The following is a 20,649-nucleotide window of genomic DNA, read 5'->3' as shown; positions in this document are numbered from 1 at the left end:
TTGGTGGAGGCGCCCGTCCGTCGGCTGCGGCCCCGCCCTCTGTGGAGAGACTTAAAGGGCCGGCTGGCTCGGCGGCCGCGGGACGCCCCGGCGCTGACCGCCTTGGGCCCGCGCCGGCCTGCGTAGATGCGTCTGGCCAGATCCCGCGCCACCATGTAAACGGCGCCCGCAGGCGGACACTGGTTTTTCCGCCCGGTACCCCTCCGCCCTGCCCCGGGCTCCAGGGCCTTCAATGAGGTGAGCGGGGAGCGGGCCCTAGGAGGGGGACATCGAGGCCCCCAGGGTTTCCCCTTAGGAGGGGGATGTCGGCAAAGCCCGTGCACGAGCTCTTAGAAAGCCGCGGAGCCCCAGTGTCCTCAACCCCGCCGCAGGGCTGACGGGCACCCGGGAGGCGGGGGCCTAACCCTGAGGAGGAGGGCTGGCGTGGCGCATCTGCGCCCCCTCCGCAATAGGGGGTTGGGACTCGCCAGAGGTGGGACGCTGCCTGCTCCCCCTCCAACAGCAAGTACAGGCCACCGCAGGCCGGGCCTTCAGGTGCCTTATCCCCGCAGCGCCCAGGATGGGGATGGGGGAGGGGTTGGTCCCATCTCCAGGCCCTAGACAATGGGGGGTGCGCTGCGCGGGTATCCCCCCTCGAGTTATGTAACTGCCTGCGGTTGTCATGGACACTGGGCGGGGGGAGGCAGGGAGCAGGATGGAGGCCTGGAGGCCCCCAGCCAGGATTTTGCCTTCTCCATCCTCCTCTCCACTATTGGAGGGTGTGTGTCAGACGCCCAGAACCTAGAGTACTGACCAAGGGAGACAGAGTGTCTGGGCCTCAGCTTGTCCATCTGTGAAACAGACCCAGTGAATGTGGTCTTGCGGAACTGGGCAAGGCCTTCTGTAGCTTGGGCCGGAACCCTCTCCCCCAGGACCTCACCTTTCAGGAGCCAGGTTCAGAGGCCTGGGATGGGGGCTCACCGGGATCTGCATCTTTTTAGATGCCGTCAGAGGCCCTCAGGATAAGCTAGTTCAGTGAAAGTCAGTTAATGAGAGAGTGCATGCATGAATGAATGAATGGGTTTCCAAAGGCATAGCTGATATGCTATAAACTCAAGCTGGGGATCCTCAGGGGTGAAACACATTTACCACAATGTCCTCTCCTCCAGGAAGCACCCCCTGACTACACCAGCTTCACTATGGATGTCTCTTGGGGTCAGCCACAGCCAGGTCCTTCTCTCTAGGGTAGACCAGGCTGGCCCAGGAGGGTAGCTGACCACCACGCAGGCACTACCCAGACAGAACATCTTGGTGCGTGGCTGGCTTTGGCTCTCTGCAAACTGGAGGCTAAAAGGAGCCTCCCAGTGTGGCTCCCCTGATCCAGGTGTAGGGAGTGGATGCTGTGGGGGTGGAGGGCTCCTCATTTAGACAGCCCCTGAGCTGGCTGTTACCCCCACTCCCAGGACACACCATGCTGACCGGGGTGACCGGCGGGATCTTCTGCTGCCTGCTGGGTGCACCACCCAATGCTGTGGGGCCACTGGAGAGCGTCGAGTCCAGTGATGGCTACACCTTTGTGGAGGTCAAGCCTGGCCGCGTGCTGCGGGTGAAGCATGCCGGACCCGCTCCAGCCCCCAACCCACCACCACCTCTGCCAGATGCCGCCCAGGGGGACCAGTCGGGCTTGGTCCGCTGCCAGCGCCGAATCACCGTGTACCGCAACGGGCGCTTACTGGTGGAGAACCTGGGCCCAGCACCTCGAGCTGACCTCCTGCATGGTCAGAATGGCTCCGGGGAGCCACCAGCCACCCTTGAGGTGGAGCTGGCAGACCCAGCGGGCAGTGATGGCCGCTTGGGCCCGACCAGTGCCGGGAGTGGCAGTGGTGGGCGACGGCGGCGAGCCCGGCGCCCCAAGCGGACCATCCTCATTGACTGTGAGAAGCGCATCACCAGCTGCAAAGGCACACAGGCCGATGTGGTGCTTTTTTTCATCCACGGTGTCGGCGGCTCCTTGGCCATCTGGAAGGAGCAGCTGGACTTCTTTGTGCGCCTAGGCTACGAGGTGGTGGCCCCTGACCTGGCCGGCCATGGGGCCAGCTCAGCACCCCAGGTGGCTGCAGCCTACACCTTCTATGCGCTGGCAGAGGACATGCGCGCCATCTTCAAGCGCTACGCCAAGAAGCGAAATGTGCTCATTGGGCATTCCTATGGGTGAGCCAACGCTGAGGTGGGGTGAGGGGGGAGGGCTGGGGGTCAGCAGGGACCGGACACCCACTCACAAAATGCCAATTTCCCTCCTTGAAAAGTCCCATTAGCATCTGCAACAAGACAGGATTCCTGCCACTAATGCAACTGTTTCACATGGTTTTAAAACTGTGTTTCTCGATGCCCGCACTGTTGACAGTTGGGGTCAGGTTATTCTTTTCTGTGAGGGGCTTTCATGTGCACTGTAGGATGTTTAGCAGCATCCCTGACCTCTGTCTACTAGATGCCACTGGCACAGTGGTCTAGCGATGAATCAAACATGTCTTGAGATGTTGCCAAAGGTCCCCTGGTGGGCAGAATCACCCTGGCTGAGAACCAGTCTTCAGCTAAGTTCAAAAATCGGCTCTGGAGGGGCTGGCCCAGTGCTGCAGGGGTTAAGTGTGCACGTTCCGCTTCGGTGGCCTGGGGTTTGTCGGTTTGGATCCCGGGTGCGGACATGGATGTTAGCTCACGGCCAGTCTTCCTCAGCAAAAAGAGGAGGATTGGCAGCAGTTAGCTTGGGGCTAATCTTCCTCAAAAAAAAAAAAAAAAAAAAAAGGCTCTGGAGATCCCAAGCAAGGGCTGCTTGGAATACCATAAATTCTGTCAACAAAGGCACAGGTTGCTGTAGTTCGCTCCCCTGTAAAGGGGTGATAATACCATCTAGCATCTGGATGAGAGCCCACTCCATGGAAGGCTCTGGGCCTGGGTGCCTGACCACTACCAAGTGGTACCACTTTCTGCTTTCCCTAGGAGGTAATGCAGGATCCCAGCAGCCAGCCAGCTTGAGAACCACTGTTTTAGTGGTTGTAGCCCATGCAATTAGACAAGAAAAGGAAATGTTACATAAGTTTCCAAAAGAAAGGAAGCCAGGCTGGGAGGTAACATAGCTTTTATTTGTTTATGATAACATCCCCCAAAGTGGATGTTTATGATAAACAATTCCGTCAATTAAATGAGTACCCATCTGTGAGAGTTACTATGACCCTACAATATCGCTATGAGGTTAGCACAGTTACTATTTCACAGATGTGGAGACAGAAGCTCAGAGAGGTTGAACAATCTTGTTGAGCACAGAGTGAGTCACTGTCAGTCAGGTCGGCCTGACTCCTACCTGCATCCCAGGGCCACACTTTACAGCAAGGGTTGGCAAACTTTTCCTTCAAGGGCCAGATAGTAAATATTTTAGGTTTGCAAGCCATATAGTCAGTCTCGTCAGAAACTCACAACTCTCCTCTCATTGCAGGAAAGCAGCCATAATTGTAAACAAATGGGCATGGCTGTGTCCTAATAAAACTTTATTTACAAACTATTTTACAAATTTACAAAATTGTAAACTTAGTTTACAAAAACAAGTGGCTAGCCCGCAGGCCATATGAACCCTGCTGTAGAGGGAATGAGGAGCTGGACTGTGGGAGCTGTTTGGGCTGTGCCCTTCCACCTGCATAAGGCAGGCAGATAGGCCATGCCCAGAGGCCAGTGAGAGAAGACCCTTAAAGGGCAGGGAGGCAAAGCAATAGTGACCTTCCCTGGGCAGCCAAAGGGCTTATTTAATCAGATTGCTGTCTTAACACTTGGCAAAAAGTAATTCTTATCCCTTTGGGGGTCATGGTGACTTCGAGAATCTGATGAAAGTTCTAGATTTGGATTCTCTCTCCAAAAAAAAAAAAAACCCACCCTCAACACACACACAGTCTCACAATTTTGGGGCATTCAAGATGCCCCATCTATCCCTCACCCCTCTCTGGGGCCCCTGGACCCCAAGGACCTGCCTCCTGGGTGAGGGTAGGGCATTAACCCCTTCACTGCCTGTATGCCACTCACCTCCACCCTTCAACCCCTCCTTCCCCCTTCCTCTGGGCAGTGTCTCCTTCTGCACATTCCTGGCACATGAGTACCCAGACCTGGTGCACAAGGTGATCATGATCAACGGCGGGGGCCCCACAGCACTGGAGCCCAGCTTCTGCTCCATCTTCAACATGCCCACCTGTGTCCTGCACTGCCTGTCGCCCTGCCTGGCTTGGAGCTTCCTCAAGTGAGTGACCCTAGCCCTGGTGGCCCCCGATGTGTCCCCAAGTTGTGTGGGAGGGGAGCCCGTATAGCCAGAGCTGGCACAGGGGCTCCAGCTGTGCCTCCCTACCACCAGGGCTGGCTTTGCTCGCCAAGGGGCCAAAGAGAAACAGCTGCTGAAGGAGGGCAACGCATTCAACGTGTCATCCTTCGTGCTGCGGGCCATGATGAGCGGCCAGTACTGGCCCGAGGGCGATGAAGTCTACCACGCCGAGCTCACCGTGCCTGTCCTGCTCGTCCACGGCATGCACGACAAGTTTGTGCCGGTAGAGGAAGACCAGCGCATGGCCGAGGTAGGGGCGTGGCACCCCCTCACCACACCCTCAAACCCCCCTCCCCTCCCAGGGCAGCTTGGGGGCACTCTGCCTTGTGCTCCAGCCCAGGGAAGTGGGATCTTAGACTGAGAGTCAAAGGTGGAGTCCAGGAAGCAGCCCCACCCTAGACAAGTGTTAGGATTATACCCTGTCCTTGATGCACATAAAAAGTGCTCTTCACAGCTGGATTTGTCATGGGCTGTGTCACTGTGGGAGGGGGCGGGCCAGGGGATCTTTAGATCAGAGATTCCCAAGAAGGGGGCTTGGATCCTTAGCACTGGGAATAGCTCTGGGCCAGCGGCTCTCAACCAGCAAAGATTCTGCCCACAGGGGACACTTGGAAATGTCTGCAGGCTTTTTTGTTGTCTTACTTGGGGGGTTGCTACTGGCATCTAGTGAGTGGAGGCCAGGGATACTGCTCAACACCCTGCAATGAACAGGACGGCCCCACAGCCAAGAATAATCTGGCCCCAAGTGTCAGTAGTGCCAGGGCTGGAAAATCCTGCCCGGAACATATTGTAGACACTTAATACAGAACAAATGAATGCCAACTCCAGCAGGGCGACAGCCATCCCCCAGATACCCCTTGGCTAGAGGTGGAGGGATGATGGGTTGGCTGCAGGAGAGACTTCCCCACACCGCAGGCCATGCATGGATGTCGGGGAGTCCCAGGGCAGCCTGGCCCCGCGCGCCGCCGTCCTGCCTCCACCCGCCCTGAGCCTGCATCCCCCGCAGATTCTGCTCCTGGCCTTCCTGAAGCTCATCGACGAAGGCAGCCACATGGTGATGCTGGAGTGCCCGGAGACAGTCAACACGCTGCTCCATGAATTCCTGCTCTGGGAGCCCGAGCCGGCGCCCAAGGCCCTGCCCGCGCCCCCGGAGGAGAAGTAGCCGCTGGGCCGGCGGGCATCGCTTGGTGTGCGGAGGAGCAGGAGGCCGGAGCCGGCGCCGGCTCTGCAACGCGGACCACCTGGGCTGGCCGCCCGCCCCCCAGGTGGGCGGGGCCGGGTCGGGAGACGCCCCCAGACCGGCTGGGCAGGGCGGGGCACCCGTGGGAGCCGGGTGGACGCAGGCTCTCTGCTTCCGTCCTGCGGGGCCAGGCGGTGTTTCGGGCCGCAGCCGGGACCCCCGCGGAGGATGACCTTGTACAGAAGCCCCCTCTCCCCCCGCGCCATGGCCGAGGCAGGCCCCCTACCCCGCTCTCTGTCTTCCGTGTCAGCTGTGCTTGATCCTGGGACTTGCGAGCCCCGGAGGGACCCTCGGGTCCCCGCCCCGTTGCCCGAGACCCCCACCCCCTATTCCTCGGCGCTGGGAGCGATGTTGCCCAAGAGCGTTGGGACTGAGTCGGGGGCGGGGGGGCTGGCGCCACTGAACCTGCACATCCCAACTTGTAACTCAATAAAAAGAAGTGACAATCTGAGTCTCTGGAACTGTGCTGGGTGACCGCAAGTTGGGGTCCTCTCCACCGTCCAAGCTGACTTCCCAAATTCTCCCTCCCTTCTCAGAACGCAGGGGCTGCTTGGGCAGGATTCCCAGAGCCAGGGGGTGAACTGGTCTCTGGAGGGAAGGGCGACGGCCAGCTGAGGTCAGTGCGGCGGCTGAGGTGACCAGTGGACTTTGCATGCGACTAGAGCAGCCAGCTGTATACAAGGCCTGTGCTGAGGGTCCGACTCCCCCACCCCCGCCCCGGTCCACGGACCCCCTCACCCCATCCCAGCCAGCAAGTCAATACCTCTTCCTGTCCCTACTTATCTTTCAGCTTGATTTAGGGGTGCTTTTATCACGATGATTTTTACTTTGAAGCCACCGCATCTGTCTTTCTCTGCCTGGAGGAAGGATTTCTCTGCCCCACAGCTGTGCTCTGGGTTCTGCTCTATTCTATCTTGGTAGGCCTAGGTCTTCCTGTGGTTTGCAGGCACCAGGGGAGGAGAGAGTGGCTGTATCTTCCGTCCTTTCCCCACCGGTTGGTGAGCCCACCCTTAGGTTAGACCAGGGGTCTCACCAGGGGTACTGTTGTCCATTGGCAGATTCGGGAGCCAGTTCTGATTTCCCCCACTGGGGAGGATGCTGCCCTGACTCTCTGTGATGCAGAGGACAGGCCCCACTGCAAGAAAAACCCTGGCCTCAAATGTCAGCAGGGCCAAGGTTGGGAAACCGTGTTAGGCAGACCCCACCTCTGTGGGGTCTTTGGAGTCTCTGGATTCTTTCCCATTGACCTGTTAGTGAATTCCTGGGCCGATGACACGCTGTTCATCAAGTGACTTAGTGGCTGCGAGGCTCCCCATCTCACACATGAGGAAACAAGCTCAGGAGAGGGTTATTCAGTTCCCTTAAAGCGTTAGAGCCCAGGCCCAGCCCAGAGGCCAGGTGCCTGATTACTATACCAGCCGTTCCCGCCAGAGGAGCCAAGGGCTCTGCAGTGGAGGCCTGGAGGCCGGGGAACCCGCCCGGGCCACGCCCGCCCCCTGCAGGACCTGGTTCGCTGAGCTGCGATGATGGGCAGGTGCAGAGCCCAATGAGGCAGCGCATCTCCCCAAGTCCCTAAACCCACTGGACACTTCCGGAAAACTTAAATGATCCCGCCACCACCTCGCCACGACGACGGCGGCTCGGCATTTACTGAAGCTTTGAGCATATGTGAATAGTCTGAAATCGCAGAGCGTCACCAGCAAGTCAGGGCTATTGATTCCATTTTACTGTGGAAGCAAGAGGTTCAGAGAAATCCGGGAGGCTCAAGGCGCCCAGCGGTCCCCAGGAAGGCTGCTCCCTCACCCTCACACCCGACCTCCGCAGCCGCACCTCCCACCTCCCCTCCCCCACAGACTTTCCACCTGGGCTGAAGGGCTGCCTCTGGCTCACTGCAAAGCTCTTCACAATAACCCCCGCAGGACCTCTCACTGTCCCCACTGTACACTGAGAACACTGAGGCTCAGAGAGACAAACTACTGGTCTGAAGTCCCACAGCTGGGAAGCAGCAAAACCTGGCTGTTGAGCTGGACAGACTCCCCCAGCCCATCCACATTGTGGGTCCCGTGTCTGGGAGATAAAAGTGGGCTCTGTCCACACAGACAGGAGCAAACTGCCAAAGCACCAGCATGTGCTGAAGCACTGGAATGTTCCAAAGAACCTCTGATCCCCATCCTCCCATGATGGTGAGGTCATTACCTCTCCAGCAGCTCCATCTGTAACAAAGTCCCTCAGCCTGAAGGGAGATTCGCCTTGCTGCCCCCCACCCCCAACCCTTCTGGAGCTGCAGACGGAGGGCTGCTCTCAGGACGAGGCGGCTGGAACATTCAAATACCCTGATCTCTAGCCAGGCTGGATGGCCAATTCCCCAGTGCTCAGCCGCGGGCCTGGATGTCATGGGGCCGTAGCTCTCGCTCACCCTCAGCCAAAAAGACAAGGAGGGCGCGGTGCAGCAGATGCACACCCAAGCGGCGGCGCCGGGCAGGTGGCCAGCCAGCCACCACACCGTAAAAGTGCCCTTGTTTCTGGTTGGTCAGCATCTGGATCCCTGGAGAGATTGGGGGTGAGGTCACAGGGGCAGCCTTGGTGAACCCCTGGCAGAAATACACGACAATGAACCCACTACGTATTGCCCTGGAGCAGGGATAAACCAACAGAGCAATATATGAGCACATGCAGGTACACAGTTGGTGCTTAATAATTGCTCATTAAACAAATGAACAGCCCTAAGAGGGAAGGGATGAGGGAATTGGTAGATCAAGTGGCCCTCGTATGACCACCCCCCATCCCACAAGCCAGGCACCCACCTAGAGCATCCACAAGACACGCCTCTCGAGTATAAGCCTCCACAGCGACCACATGCTGGAAGCAATGCAGGGAGACAACACCACGACCACTGGCCCAAATGTCCAGGATGTGACGCACCTTAGGGCAGGCCTAGGGGGCCAGGGCAGGATCAGGAATCTGCCCTTCAATTCCCTCCTTACTCTATCTGCCCACAGCCTGGCTGCCCATGCCATGATCCTTCTCCTTATCCTCACACCTGCTTTCCTGGCCGTCCACGGTGGCTGAGGGCCTCCCAGAGGTGGACATCTGGCCGGGCCCGTGTTCCCTTGCCCACATAGAAGATAGCATGGACGAAAGTCCGAAGGCACTCAGCCGGGGTCAGTGAGAAGGCTCGGGCTGGCAGGTCCTGAGTTCTCCTGGATGAATAAGGTGGCTCAGAGAGGGCAGTGACGAGAGCTGCCCCAGAACAACCACTAAGTTCACAAGGCAAACTGAACCCACATCCAGTGACCCTGGTTCTGGGCTTTTTTTGGGGGGTTTTGTTTGGTGAGGAAGATTAGCCCTGGGCTAACATCTGTGCCAATCTTCCTGTTTTGTATGTGAGACACTGCCATAGCGTGGCTTCATGAGCGTAGGTCCACGTCCTGGGTCCAAATCCACGAACCCCAGGCTGCCAAGGCTAAGCTCACAAATTTAACTGTTATGCCACCAGCTCAGCCTCCAGTGACCCCCGTTTTATAGAGCAGAGAGGGGCAGCTGCTCCCCGAAGACACTCAGCAGCTTGAATTGGATCAAGCCACCTTTTATAGATAAGGCAGCCGATGCCCAGAAAGGACCAGTCCCCTTCCTAAGGACACACAGCAAATCAGAAGCAATCCTGGGGAGCTGACCCTGTGGCCGAGTGGTTAAGTTCGCGCACTCTGCTTTGGCAACCTAGGGTTTCGCCAGTTCGAATCCTGGGCACGGACACGGCACCGCTCATCAAGCCACACTGAGGCGGTGTCCCACATGCCACAACTAGAAGGACCCACAACTAAAAATATATACAACTATGTACCGGGGGACTTTGGGGAAAAAAGGAAAAACAAAATCTTTTTAAAAAAAGCAGCAATCCTGGAACTTTCCAGCTCCCACTTCTCGGTCATTCCTGCCCCAAATACCTGGGATCCAGCAGCAGATAAGTGAAGCTGGACTTCACGACCCCCTCCCGCCACCTTCTGGTGGGATCTGGCTGCTCAAACTGCTGGGCGAGCTCATCTTCATCTGCCTGGGCATCCGGGATATGGCCTGTCTGAAGGGCCTTGGCCAGCTCTGGGCTGTGCCCTGAAAAGTCTGGGTCTGGGAGGAGAAACTGAGTCAAGGGAGACAGAGGAAGGGGGGTTCCCAGATACAAAGAGTGAAGTAGGCAGGACAGGAAGTCAGGCATCTCCCGGGATTCCTGGAGACACCCTGGATGCTGGATGCCCCGAAGGGACTAACCAGGAGCAGCCGGGGCTTCTCCCAGCCGCCGGAGGTAGCGCGGCCGGGTGCAGGGCATGAGGGGGCCAGGGCTCGTGCCAAGCACACGGGGCCCTTGTAGCAGCTCCAGGTCAGACGTGGCAGGGACTGGTGGGTGCCAGCAGGAGGGGAGAGAGTCCCTGCTGCCTGTAGAGCTCGCCTCGTCCTCCGTCAGCCAGAGGGCTGCCACATCACTGTCCAGGGACAACTGGTCATCGGTCAGGAAGCAGAAATTGGGGGGTCCAGACAGTGGTTCCCAAGGGGGACTGTGGGCTGGGCTCCAGTTAGGGAGGGACATGGGGCAGGGGGAGGCATCCAGAGGGGTCAAAGTCAGGGCCTGCAGACCAGCATTTAGTTCTGCCTCCCTGCCGGCCAGGAAGGCTTGATGTACCGGCTGTGGGGTACCCAGAGATCTCGGCACTCTCTGGGAGGGCTGGACGCCAGTCAGGAGCCCCTGCCTGGTCTGGGGCAATGACCTTGCCCAGGGGGAGATGTCTGGGGCTGGGGCCTCGGCTTCAGAGGCTTCAACCGCCGTGACGAAGGAGGCGTCTGTGCTGCAGTCCTGCAGCCCTGGGGGGAACTCCAAGCTGCCATACTTGTCCGCCGCCTCAGGATTGGCAAGAAGACCAGGGGGTCCGGGACCACGCCCCAGGTCCCTGTCTCTGATGTCACCTCTGCCCGGTGCTGTGGAGTCCAGCGTCACGTCGGGGGGTTCAGAGGGGCTGGAGTCCGGCCCCTTTCCCCGGGGACCTGGGCCTGAAGCAGCAGATGCGAGAGGGGGTCAGAGCGAAGCAGAAGAGGGAGCCAGAGACAGAGATGGGAGTTGGACCAGATAGCAAGAGGCAGCAAAAGCTGTGGGAAGGCAGAACGGCGTGGGAGGCACACGAAGCCGCAGGAGAGAGCAGAGCACAGACAGACAGCGAAGCCAGATCAGACGCTAGGAGCCCCAGGCCGGCAGGCCCCCCTCACCATCAGGCTCCGCCTCGGGCTCCTGGGTCTCTGCCCAGGTCCGGGTCGGGGTCCTGGTCCTGGTCTCGAGCTCCAGGAGGACGCGCACGCAGTCCTGGTGCCCCTGCTGCCGCGCCAGGTCCAGCGGCCGGAGGCCTTCCTGCGGCGGCGCGGTCAGCAGGGGGCCCCTTCACTCCCCTCTCCCCGCCCGCCCTCCGGGGCCGCCCGCCGCAGCCGCGCAGGGCCGCCCACCTGGTCACGCAGCGCGGGGTCCGCTCCCTGGCTCAGCAGCAGCTCCAGGCCGCGGCGACAGCCCCAGGCGGCGGCCACGTGCAGAGGCGTCAGCGCCTCGGCCGAGCTGGGGCAGGAGCAGACGGACTCGATCTCCGGCCCCCGCGACCCCCATCTCCATTCTCCAGCCTGAGACACCACCCTCGGAACCCAGAAGATGCGCCCTCGGGCCGGGACCCAAAGCTCTCTGACCCTAGAGCTTCTACCGCCAGAGCCGAACCTTCGATCCTCACTTCGGCCCCAGAGCAACCCCGTACCCCACCGTCGGTCTGGGACCCTTCCCCCCGCCTTGGACCCTCAGGATCCCTGCCCAGGTTCCCAAGGTCCCCCCCTTGGGCAGTGAGTTCCCACCCTTGGACCGTGGAACGCCCTCTCCCGGATTCCCAGGCCCGGCGCCGGGACTAGGAAGACCCTGCCCCAGCCCAGGCTCCGCCTCACCGAGCATTGGGGTCCCCGCCTCGGCGCAGCAGAGCCTCGAGGCACCGCAGAGCGCGCGGCTGCCGGGCTCCGGCCGCCAGGTGCATGGCCGCCGCGCCATCCTCGAGCACCAGGTTGGGGTCGGCGCCGCGGCGCAGCAGCTGCTCCACGGCCCTACGGACGGGGGTTCAGCGTGGACCAGCCGCGCCCCGCGCCCCGCGCCCCGCGCCCCGCGCCCCGCGCCCCGCGCTCACCGTGGCTCCTCCTCCCGCAGCGCCTCCCGCAGCCGCCGCGCCAAGCGAGCCGCCGCACCCATGCCCGCGCGACCCGGCGCGCGGATTCCCGCCCGCCGGCCCGCCGCCCGTGTGCGCACGCGCCGCCGCGCCGTGCAGGCTCCCCAGCCCGACGGCGCCGCCTGCGGGCCCGAGCCTGGGCCCGCGTGCGGGGCGGCGCCCCCCAGTGGCGCGCGGGCACCGTCTGGCGCAGCCGATAAGGGCCGGAGCGGCGGAGGCCGCGAGGTGTGCAGTTATCGCGTCTCCGAACGGGGCCCCGCGGAGGCGCCCTGCCGGAAGGGTGGGGCTGTGAGCTGGGGCCCCGGAGCTCCTGGAAGCCTCTGCCGGGGCGGCGGCCGTGGGCGCGCGCAGCCCGGGGCCGTGTGAGGCGTCTCGTGGCCGCCCCCGCGCCAGGAGCTCGGCGTCGCTGTGCTCAGGCCCGCGGAACCGGAGGCGTTCCTTGGAGCGGTGGGCCTCCGAGGGCCTTATTTCCCCATCTGCCAAGTGGGAGAGTGATCCTTTCCGGGCCGCTGAGAAGTGGAACCAGGGGCTGGAACACAGGTGCCCAATATATGCTCACGGGGAGGAAAAGCAGTTGCTCCATAGAGCTGTTTCCTTCTACGTGGAACTGAGAAAGTCCGGCTGCTACCCTTCTTCCACGATTGCTCGTCATCCAGGAAGACAGCCGAAGGGTGGACCTGTCTGCCTATCTCCGTCTCCCTTCCCCTCGAGAGCGCCACAGCATTTCCCCATCGCGCTGTAATCCTGCCTTCCCACAGGCCTCGCCAATCAGAGCATCCCAGAGCTTTGGCCCATGACTGGCTCAATGCAAGGTCACACGATCCAGGCAAGGCCAGTCATACGGGGATGCTGGGAGAAGTGCCACTTCTCCTGGGTTGGGGTTTAGGGACTGCTCATGGCCATCTCACCCCTTTCCACAGGTTGGCAGGTATACAGGGCACACAGAACACTAACTATGCAGGGTATTTCAGCCCTCCCCAATGGCAGTGTTGCCCAAGCACCTGGATACAGCCAAGCCTGAAGCTGCACCTTGGCTGCTTATCCCTACCAACCAAGCCATCCCCCTTTTTGCTCAGTGGGTGGGTTTTCTGTCATTTGCAACCAAAAAGATCCCAATTAACACAAGCTGATTGCTGTGGATTCTCAAATTTTTGTTTTGGCAACAAAAATAACAGGGAACAACAAAAATCACACTTGACAAACTGGCAGTGGGATGTGGGCTGGAAAATATGGGTAATGGGTTCCCAGAGTCCCTGGGCTGCTTCCTGGAATCCTGGGTTTCCTTCCAGGGCTCCCCAGGTGCCCTGGGTGCCTTCTGGAATCCCTCCCCTGTGTCGCACAGAGCCCTATATGAGAAGCCAAGGGCTTCGTTGTGCGAGCAGGGTGGGTGTGCAGGGAGGGCTCAGACAGTGGCCTCCGCCTCCGCGGCCTCGTCATCCTCCTCCAGAAGGCTGTAGGAGGCGTGGCTCTGGCAGGGCCGCTGTAGTGGGTGAGCCAGCAGCTTGGCCATGCAGTTGTGCAGCTCCAGGGCCGGCCCGGCCAGCGCCACCTCATACTTGTAGCTGGTCCCCTTGGTATCCAGGCTGCCCATGAAGGTAAACATGTCCTATGGGGCCAGGGAGAAGCTGCTCAGGCAGGGGTGCCCCTGCCAGGCCCTCCCTGTCCTGGGAGGGGTTCCCAGAGGATGGGGCATCAGGGGTGGGTTCTGAAAGGTGAAGGGAGCTTGCCAGGCAGAAAACATTCCTGCATTCAGCAAACATTACCTGCCACCTACCCAGTCTTAGGGACCCTGAGAGGTCTGTCCCAGAGGTCCCAGTCTAGAGACACAATGGGATACAGACAATCCCTCAGCCCCCACACTGATCTCTGGGGAGCAGAGAAGGGTTCTCAGAATAGGGCCTTTTAGTTTGGGTATTGAGATATGAGCAGGAGCTGGTTTCAATGCTCCTGTTCACAGTTGGGCAAACTGATACTCAGAGAGGTAAGTGGGTCACCTGAGGTCACACAGCTAGTTCAGGGCTGGGGTGTGAAAGCCCAGCAGAGCCTAAGGAGGCAGGGAGGGCAGGGTGTTCCAAGCAGAGGGCACAACGAAGGCAAAGACAGGAAGAGAGTAAAGCGGATGCTGGGGATGAGGTGGGCAGGACCCTACGTGCTCCCAGGGCCACTGTGCCAACAGCCCCACCAACTCGCAGTAGCCGTGTGAGGATGGCTGTTGAGTAAGCGCATGACCCAGAGTCAGCAGAGCCAGGGCTCCAGGGCTGCACAGCGGAGGTGGGCCCCAGGCCGAGGGCAGGCGGGTTCCAAGACACCCCGTCCACACCCGCCCGCCGCACCTCTCACCTTCCAGCTCACCTCCTCCTCCTTCTCGTCGCTGCCGTTGTGGATGTAAACGATGTCGAAGAAGAAATACGGGCACTGGAACATCTTCTGCAGGGGAAGGACACCAGCGTTGGGGACTCGGGTCACCCCATGCCTCCATGACAATTCTGCAGCTCCCGCCTCAGACTCTGGGAAGCTGCCTGTAGGCGCGCTGGCCCGGCGGTCAGAGGCCCCTCCCCACCACCGTGCCGGCTGTGGGCAGCCCTCCCTCCCTCCCTGCGCCCGGCCGCGCTCGCCTTCATGGGCTCCGTCAGGGAGAACTGGGGCTGGCAGGGCGGCCGGCTGTAGACGAGGATGGTGCGGATCACGTAGGGCGGCGGGATGGTCTGCACGTTCTCTGTCACCGGCAGCTCTGTCTTCTGCTGGCTGCACAGTGGGGAGCGGGGCCATGTCAGAGCACGCTCCGGGCTTCCCCTCCGGTCACCCTCAGAGCGCCCAGCTCCTCACCGGGCATGCGAGGCCCCAGCGACCCCTCCCAAGTCCACCACTGCCTGCCGGCCTGCCTACATGGCCGTTCCCTCCGCCCGGAGCCCTCCCCAGCCTGGCTGTTCCGCCTGACCTCTCCCGCTCTGTCAGGGACGCTCTGCTGACCCCGAAGCTGGAGCCTGCTCTGGGCACCCTCAGCGCCCCGAGCGGGCCGCACCACTGCCTGAGCCAGACCTGCCCCACCAGGCCAGGAGACTCTGGGGCGGGGCCCGGATCTCAGATTCTAAGTCAGCGCCCAGTTCCCACTCAGCCTCCATCCCCTACAATAATAGGTAAAGGGGATAAGTAGATAAGTTACTGAAGGAACACTGAATGGCCTACAAATGAATGAAAACAAAAGCAGAGCGAAGCCACATATGACCTCTTCCCACCTATCAGGCAGCAGAAGGTCCAGGAGCGTGACCAACCCCCACGCTGGGGAGGGAACAGGGTTGGTGTCCCTGAAGTCCAGCAAAATTACACACACCCCTCCTTGCCCCAGCAGGCCTCCACTGGGAATCTACTCCATGAGGTCACTTGCAAAACCTGCCTGGATGGCTATACCAAGTTAACTTGCTTGTGACAGCAAAAGCAAAACAGGTGCCATGTCTACCACCCGGGGCTGGAAAACTGGGGGCGAAACACCAGGGCCCATGAGCTAAGACCGGTGTGTATGTTTTTAAATGGGGGTGGGGAAAGAAGCAAGTCAAAACCAGAGCATCTCGCGACACGCGGCAATGCCGCTCGGTCCCCCTGGCAGTGTCCGTGAAGCACGGCCTGACCGGCACGAGCCACCGCCGCCTGGCACGCAGGGTCTGCGGCTGCCTTCGGCTGACAGAGACCATGTGGCCCGCCGAGCTGGAAACACCCGCCACGTGGCCCCCTACAGAAACAGGGGGCCGCCTCCTGGGCTGAGACACTGGGGCGGAGGGACAGGGGCCACGACAGACCCCGGCGAAGGGAGACTGGAGGAGGCGCTGCTTTTGCAAGAAATGCTTCCAGAAAGGTGAGCGCGCAGCTGTTCCAGGGAGACAGGCTGTGGGAGGCCGACCTCGGCCTCCTCAAAGGACATTTCTGGGCTGTTTGAAGCTTTCACTCAGAAAAGAGTCTTCTCTTCCAAGGTGAACAATAATTTCCCCACAGGGGACTTACATGAGGCTGACGAGACCTTCCAGATCTGGTGGGGATACTAAGGAGAAGGCTGGCGGCAGAGCATGGGTGGGCAGGGACGGGTGGCTTTCCTCATCCTGACACCAAGAGAGTGTGGGTGCCTCTGAGCCTGGTGGCAAGTACCCCTGTGCCAGAGGTGTGCTGTGCGACCCTGGCCCCATTGCTTGCCCTCTCTGAGCCTCAGTATCCCTTGGCATAGATCATGAACTAGGGGGCTGGCACTGGACACCCTGAAGACCCTTGATGACCCAAAGCCTCCCTTCCCCTCAGGGCCAGGGCTGCTCTCCTCACAATGAAGGAGCTACGGGGGGCGCTGTCCCCTCCTGCCAACACTCGCCATTGCGTTCTTCTGTAGCTCACAGCGATCACACTCTGCGCTCCAGGCTGCACTCAGGCCTCCCACGGTCGAGTCAGCATCCGAGCTGCCGTGCCCAGGCTGAAAGGGGCTGCACTGGGGACTGTGGCCTTTCAGTCATGCTGCCATTTATTAAGCACCGAGCATAGACTTGGCCTGGGTGGAGTGCTCCCTGTGTGGGTGCAGTCTGCACACGCAAAGGGCAAGTCAGCTGCTCTCTGCTCCTCTGTCCTGACCTGATCTCCATGGCGCCCCGAGGGAGTGGGCATACTGTGCCCCCCACCTCACGGAAGAGGAAACCGAGGCTCAGAGAGGTGAGCCGCCCCAGCCTGTAGCGGCAGAGCTGGCATGTTGACCTGAGCCAACTGAGCTCAGGCTTCCTGGGGACAGGACGGCCAGCCCCACACAGGGGGCCCTGCATGGAAGGATACTGAAGGCAGAGCAGGAGGCCGTCTCCAGGTCATAGAGGCAGCTGCAGAGTTCGCGGGGGTCGGAGGTCAGGCCGGACAGCTGTGGAGAAGCACAGGCCTCAGCAAGCGGCTCCCTGACCCCCAGAGGACCCCAGGACACCCCAGCCCGCCCTCGCCTCACCCAGGCTATGTCATCGTTCACCACCACCAGCGCAAATTCGTGGCTTTTGTCAATCTTGTGTTTTGTCCGTACAAACATCTCGATCATCTTCTGGGAGACGTTCAGGGCATTGGTTTTGGAGCTGGGGAGGGACAGACAGTGACGGGGTGTTAAGGCGAGGCCTCTGGGCCTGGCGGCACCCATTCACCTGCTCATCCTGGGGACGCCTCCAGCAGCCCCATGACGAGGCCCTGGAGGCTCGGGTCATGCAGCAGGGGGCTGGCGCAGCCCAGCCAACCCTCTCCAGCTCCCGCACGCCCCAAGGGGGTCCCTCTGGCTAGCCTGGCTCTTACATGGGACCCACCAGAGCTCCCCCAGACCTTTGCTCAGCCACAGGCAGTCCTGGATGCCCGTCTCCAGCAACTCCCAGAGCTGCTCAGGCACTGTCCAGCCCCTGCCACCCAACCCCACAGAGACCCAGCTGCTCAGGGCAAGGGCTGCGGGGTCAGCCAGGCCTGCGTCTGAATCCCAGCCCTGCCCATTTGCTGTGGGGCCCTGGGCGACTTTGCATCTCAGAGTTTCCAAGTCACTGCTGACACTGGTGGCGCTGACAGCTCGTACGCACTCGGAACAGGGCCCCAGCCGCTGCGGCTGTATCGTTACCAGTTATCCCCGTTCCTCTCTGACACCGCCAGGCCCAGGCCGGGCCAGCCTGCGGGGAGTCTCCGACAGCCCACCCTGCAGTTTTTGGGCTGGGCCCCTCCCAGCTGTGACTGCACATTCAAAGCCCCAAATGTGCCCCTCACCCATTAAACGACTCCAACTTTGGCAGGGCCATTTCCTCTGACAGGTCCAGGCAGATGATCTGCAATGAAGGTGGACGGTGGGAGGGCGCTGTGCCCAGCAGCACCGGGACACGAATGCCGGCCCCACCACTCCGCTGGCCTCTCCAAGCAGCCCCGTTGGCAAAGGTGGTACGACGCCCCCAATTCCTAGCCAAGCTCTCCACTTCGGGATGGGGCTCAGGGGATTCAGGATTCCAGCTTGATGAGTGAATAAATGAACCAGAGGACATGTGACACAGAAACAGGATCTACTGGGGCTGCCCTGGGGTGTAGTGGTTAAGTCTCCACTTCAGCGGCTCGCGGGGTCAGATCCCAGGCATGGACCTACACACTGCCCATCAACCATGCTGTGGCTGCGGCCCACATACAAAATAGAGGAAGAAGGGCACAGATGTTAGCTCAGCGACAATCTTCCTCAACAAAAAGAGAAGGATTGGCAACAGATGTCAGTTTAGGGCTAATCCTCCTCACAAAAAAACCCCCCACAAAACCAAGGATATAGTGGGTTGAATTGTGGTCCCCACAAGATATGTCCTCATAGAACCTCAGAATGTGACTTTATTTGGAATTAGGATCTTTATTGATATAATTCAGGTAAAATCTTGAGATAAGATCATCCTGACCCAATGACAAGTGTCCTTATGAGGGACAGAAGAGGAAGACAAAGGGACACAGAGGGGAAGGCCATGTGGAGACGGAGGCAGAGACTAGGATGACGCAGCCACAGCCGAGGACGCCTGGAGCCCCCAGAAGCTGGAAGAGGCCAGGCAGGCCCCTGCCCAGAGCCTGTGGAGGGAGGGTGGCCCTGCTGACGCCTGATGTGGGACTTCTGGCCACCAGGACTGTGAGAAAACACATTCCTGTTGTTTGAAGCTCCCTGGTTTGTGGTCATTTGTTGGGGCAGCCCTAGGAAACTCACACGAAAGGACTGTTTGCAGAGTGAATCCCAAAAGGCAAGAATGTTTAAGCCCAAGGTTCCCTAGTGCCTCGGAGCCACAGGCCGAGGCCCTCACTTACCACCTTCTCTGGACAGTTGACCCTTGGCGTCCGCACCTGGATCTCCGGGGCTGGCGGGGGCACCTGCCAGGGCTTCGGGCCGGCTCCTGGAGGGTTGGGGGTCCCGTCATCAGCACTGGCCGCCTCGCCCTCACCCTCGCTGCGGCTGCCCACGCTGGCCTGGGCCCCCAGCGCCCGGTCTTCGGCCCCTTCAGGGTTGGAGCGCGTGCGGGGCCTGGGCTGCGAGGACTGCTCCCCTTCCTCCTCCTCCTCCTCCTCCTCCTCGGCAGGGCTGCTGGGTTCTGCCACCTCCATGGCTCCTGAGTGGCTGGATGGAGCAGACATGGGGGAAGCCAGGATCCTTCCCTGAGGGGTTTTAACAACATTGGTGACAGTGCAGGAGGCCAGGCTGAGCCGCTCACTGACTGTGAGGGTCACTCCTCCCGCCTGTTTGCTCATCTGTGGAGAGGTGCCTTTCACACCGCCCGCTGGCTTATCCTGTAACCTAAGGTCACGGTCTCCCTGTTTTTCCATAAGGCTAACCCCTCCCCCTTCCTTGGCCAATGAGCACACCTGGCCAGTGTGAGTGGCTCAGAAATGGGGACGTGACCCGATACAGGGTCCAGCGGTCCTACCACGGAAAAGCGGCTCCTTAGAGCTGCAGACCTGGGAGGAGAGAAGTCAAGAAGGGCCAGGAGCCTCTTTGGCCTCCGAAAGGGGAAAGAGAGCCCGCCTGAAGTGATGCTCACCCAGAAAACGGCAGGCAGACTTGTGAGCTACTGGATCCAGCTATGCCTGCAACCAAAGATACAAGCCACTGACTCCCCTCTCTTACTTAAGCCAGATTGAGCTGGGCTTTCTCTTACCTGAAACTGAAAATGTCTTGGTGAATAAAAGAATAATAATCTCTAGGACTCTCTCCAGTGGGCGCTGGGCTGCCTGGGGGCTGTCTGTGCAGGGGAGGGGCAGGATCGGGGTGTTATGGGTCCCTCGAGCAAGCACAGGACGCCGATGGACCCGCGCGCCTATCTGGGCAATGGGTGAGGGCTGCCTGGGGTGGTCTCTGCGCGCCTTGCAGCCCCTACATCTAAGAAAAACAAAGCTCCAGCTGTAGCAAAAGGAATGAAGCTAGACTGCAGGACACATCGGAGCTGAAGGCGGAAGCGGGACCTCTGGGGCTAGGGGAGGTGAGTCTCTGGGGACGGGCCCCGCAGGCTTTCACGGCCCACTTCTCCGCTCACCGTAGCCTGGACCTCCCTCCACCTCAGCCGCCGACTCGCTAGGAAACCGCCATCTTTCGCCGCCGGAAGCGGGGCGGCGCGGCCGCGACGCCTCCTGGGAAATGTCCTTCCTTGGGCCGCAGGCGAGCGGAGCGACGAACCAGACGCAGCTGGAGAGCCGTGGAAGCTGATAGGCTGGGACTGGGCTGGGGGTGGGGTTTGGGGTGTGACAGACGGGAGCTGTGGGGGCGGGCCCTGGAATGTGATTGGCTGAGCGAGATTAGGCGGAGTTTTTCCGTCTGGCCGACTGATACTGCGGTGGTCTGCGGCCCTGCGGGGCGAGGCGGGACGGGGCCGAGCGGAGCGGCGCTCTGGGCGGAGGGGGCCGGGATTGCGGTGTGACAAACTGAGAGAGACTGAGTTGGGCGGCATTTAAGGGAAGAGGCGGGGCTGACTGGTGATTAGTGGAACTGACCTCGACCTCGTGAGGGGCGAGTCTTTGCGGACAGAGATGGGCGTGGTCCAGGCCCCAAGGCTCCTCCCAGTTGCTTATTTCTGCTCCTTATTTTACGTATATTTGCAAAAATCAAAAATATGTACTAAGCCGGAACTATTTCAAAGCACCCTTCCTCCTTCTTGCACACTTCTCCCCTGAGCCCCATAACCGGTTAAAAACCACTCTGAGCCTCGGTTTCTTTATTTCTGAAAGCGTCTGTAAAGCCTGCCCACATCAGCCAGGCTCTGGTTCACTGACAGCCAGAAGGCGCTGTGTAAGCTGAGCCTTGAAGGATGGAGAAATTGCTAGATAAACAAGAGGGGAAAGGCATTCTAGGCAGAGGCGAG

The 20,649-nt window shown here is 60.3% G+C and overlaps 3 protein-coding genes across 14 annotated transcripts; 1 reads left to right on the top strand and 2 right to left on the bottom strand.

The window, feature by feature from the left end:
* The first annotated feature begins 34 nt into the window (after positions 1–34).
* Positions 35–6,027, top strand: ABHD8 (abhydrolase domain containing 8). The gene is made up of 5 exons (XM_014865928.3): positions 35–237; positions 1,443–2,190; positions 4,088–4,258; positions 4,370–4,586; positions 5,343–6,027. The coding sequence occupies exons 2-5, from the start codon at positions 1,451–1,453 to the stop codon at positions 5,496–5,498; spliced, it is 1,284 nt and encodes a 427-aa protein (XP_014721414.1). The 5' UTR covers positions 35–237; positions 1,443–1,450; the 3' UTR covers positions 5,499–6,027.
* A 1,254-nt stretch (positions 6,028–7,281) lies between these two features.
* Positions 7,282–12,032, bottom strand: ANKLE1 (ankyrin repeat and LEM domain containing 1). The gene is made up of 9 exons (XM_044774043.2): positions 11,768–12,032; positions 11,535–11,687; positions 11,058–11,163; positions 10,827–10,965; positions 9,840–10,613; positions 9,521–9,698; positions 8,617–8,776; positions 8,381–8,510; positions 7,282–8,121 (listed from the first exon to the last, which is right to left on the bottom strand). The coding sequence occupies exons 1-9, from the start codon at positions 11,827–11,829 to the stop codon at positions 7,949–7,951; spliced, it is 1,875 nt and encodes a 624-aa protein (XP_044629978.1). The 5' UTR covers positions 11,830–12,032; the 3' UTR covers positions 7,282–7,948.
* A 904-nt stretch (positions 12,033–12,936) lies between these two features.
* Positions 12,937–20,061, bottom strand: BABAM1 (BRISC and BRCA1 A complex member 1). Of its 12 annotated transcripts, none has more exons than XM_014865924.3 (10): positions 19,828–20,011; positions 19,336–19,381; positions 18,608–18,952; positions 17,552–17,610; positions 16,767–16,887; positions 16,607–16,685; positions 15,803–15,827; positions 14,422–14,551; positions 14,147–14,233; positions 12,937–13,412 (listed from the first exon to the last, which is right to left on the bottom strand). In XM_014865924.3, the coding sequence occupies exons 3-10, from the start codon at positions 18,929–18,931 to the stop codon at positions 13,209–13,211; spliced, it is 1,029 nt and encodes a 342-aa protein (XP_014721410.1). In that variant the 5' UTR covers positions 18,932–18,952; positions 19,336–19,381; positions 19,828–20,011; the 3' UTR covers positions 12,937–13,208. The 12 variants fall into 12 exon arrangements, with proteins under 12 accessions (XP_014721410.1, XP_070375483.1, XP_014721411.1 ...); XM_070519382.1 differs by having other exon boundaries at positions 14,159–14,233; positions 19,828–19,978; XM_014865925.3 differs by having other exon boundaries at positions 18,608–18,914; positions 19,828–19,960.
* Positions 20,062–20,649: the final 588 nt, after the last annotated feature.

This window comes from Equus asinus, chromosome 10 (assembly GCF_041296235.1).
Source record: "Equus asinus isolate D_3611 breed Donkey chromosome 10, EquAss-T2T_v2, whole genome shotgun sequence".
Taxonomy (NCBI): Eukaryota; Metazoa; Chordata; class Mammalia; order Perissodactyla; family Equidae; genus Equus; species Equus asinus.
Note: the sequence above shows the minus strand (reverse complement) of the source record. Positions and strands in the feature narration are given on the sequence as shown.

Bases quoted from the DNA above. Each gene is read 5' to 3' on its own strand.
- BABAM1 (XM_014865924.3), bottom strand. From the start codon at position 18,931: ATGTCTGCTCCATCCAGCCACTCAGGAGCCATGGAGGTGGCAGAACCC. The intron at 14,552-15,802 runs GTAAGTCCCCTG...CCCACTGTGCAG, and splicing joins GAAGGTCTCGTCAGCCTCAT to CCAGCAGAAGACAGAGCTGC. The intron at 14,234-14,421 runs GCGAGCGCGGCC...CTTCCCCTGCAG, and splicing joins CCCTGACGGAGCCCATGAAG to AAGATGTTCCAGTGCCCGTA.
- ANKLE1 (XM_044774043.2), bottom strand. From the start codon at position 11,829: ATGGGTGCGGCGGCTCGCTTGGCGCGGCGGCTGCGGGAGGCGCTGCGG. The intron at 11,164-11,534 runs GTGAGGCGGAGC...CTCCTGCCCCAG, and splicing joins GGCGGGGACCCCAATGCTCG to CTCGGCCGAGGCGCTGACGC. The intron at 8,777-9,520 runs GTATTTGGGGCA...TTATTCATCCAG, and splicing joins TATCTGCTGCTGGATCCCAG to GAGAACTCAGGACCTGCCAG.
- ABHD8 (XM_014865928.3), top strand. From the start codon at position 1,451: ATGCTGACCGGGGTGACCGGCGGGATCTTCTGCTGCCTGCTGGGTGCA. The intron at 2,191-4,087 runs GTGAGCCAACGC...TCCTCTGGGCAG, and splicing joins CTCATTGGGCATTCCTATGG to TGTCTCCTTCTGCACATTCC. The intron at 4,259-4,369 runs GTGAGTGACCCT...CCCTACCACCAG, and splicing joins CTGGCTTGGAGCTTCCTCAA to GGCTGGCTTTGCTCGCCAAG.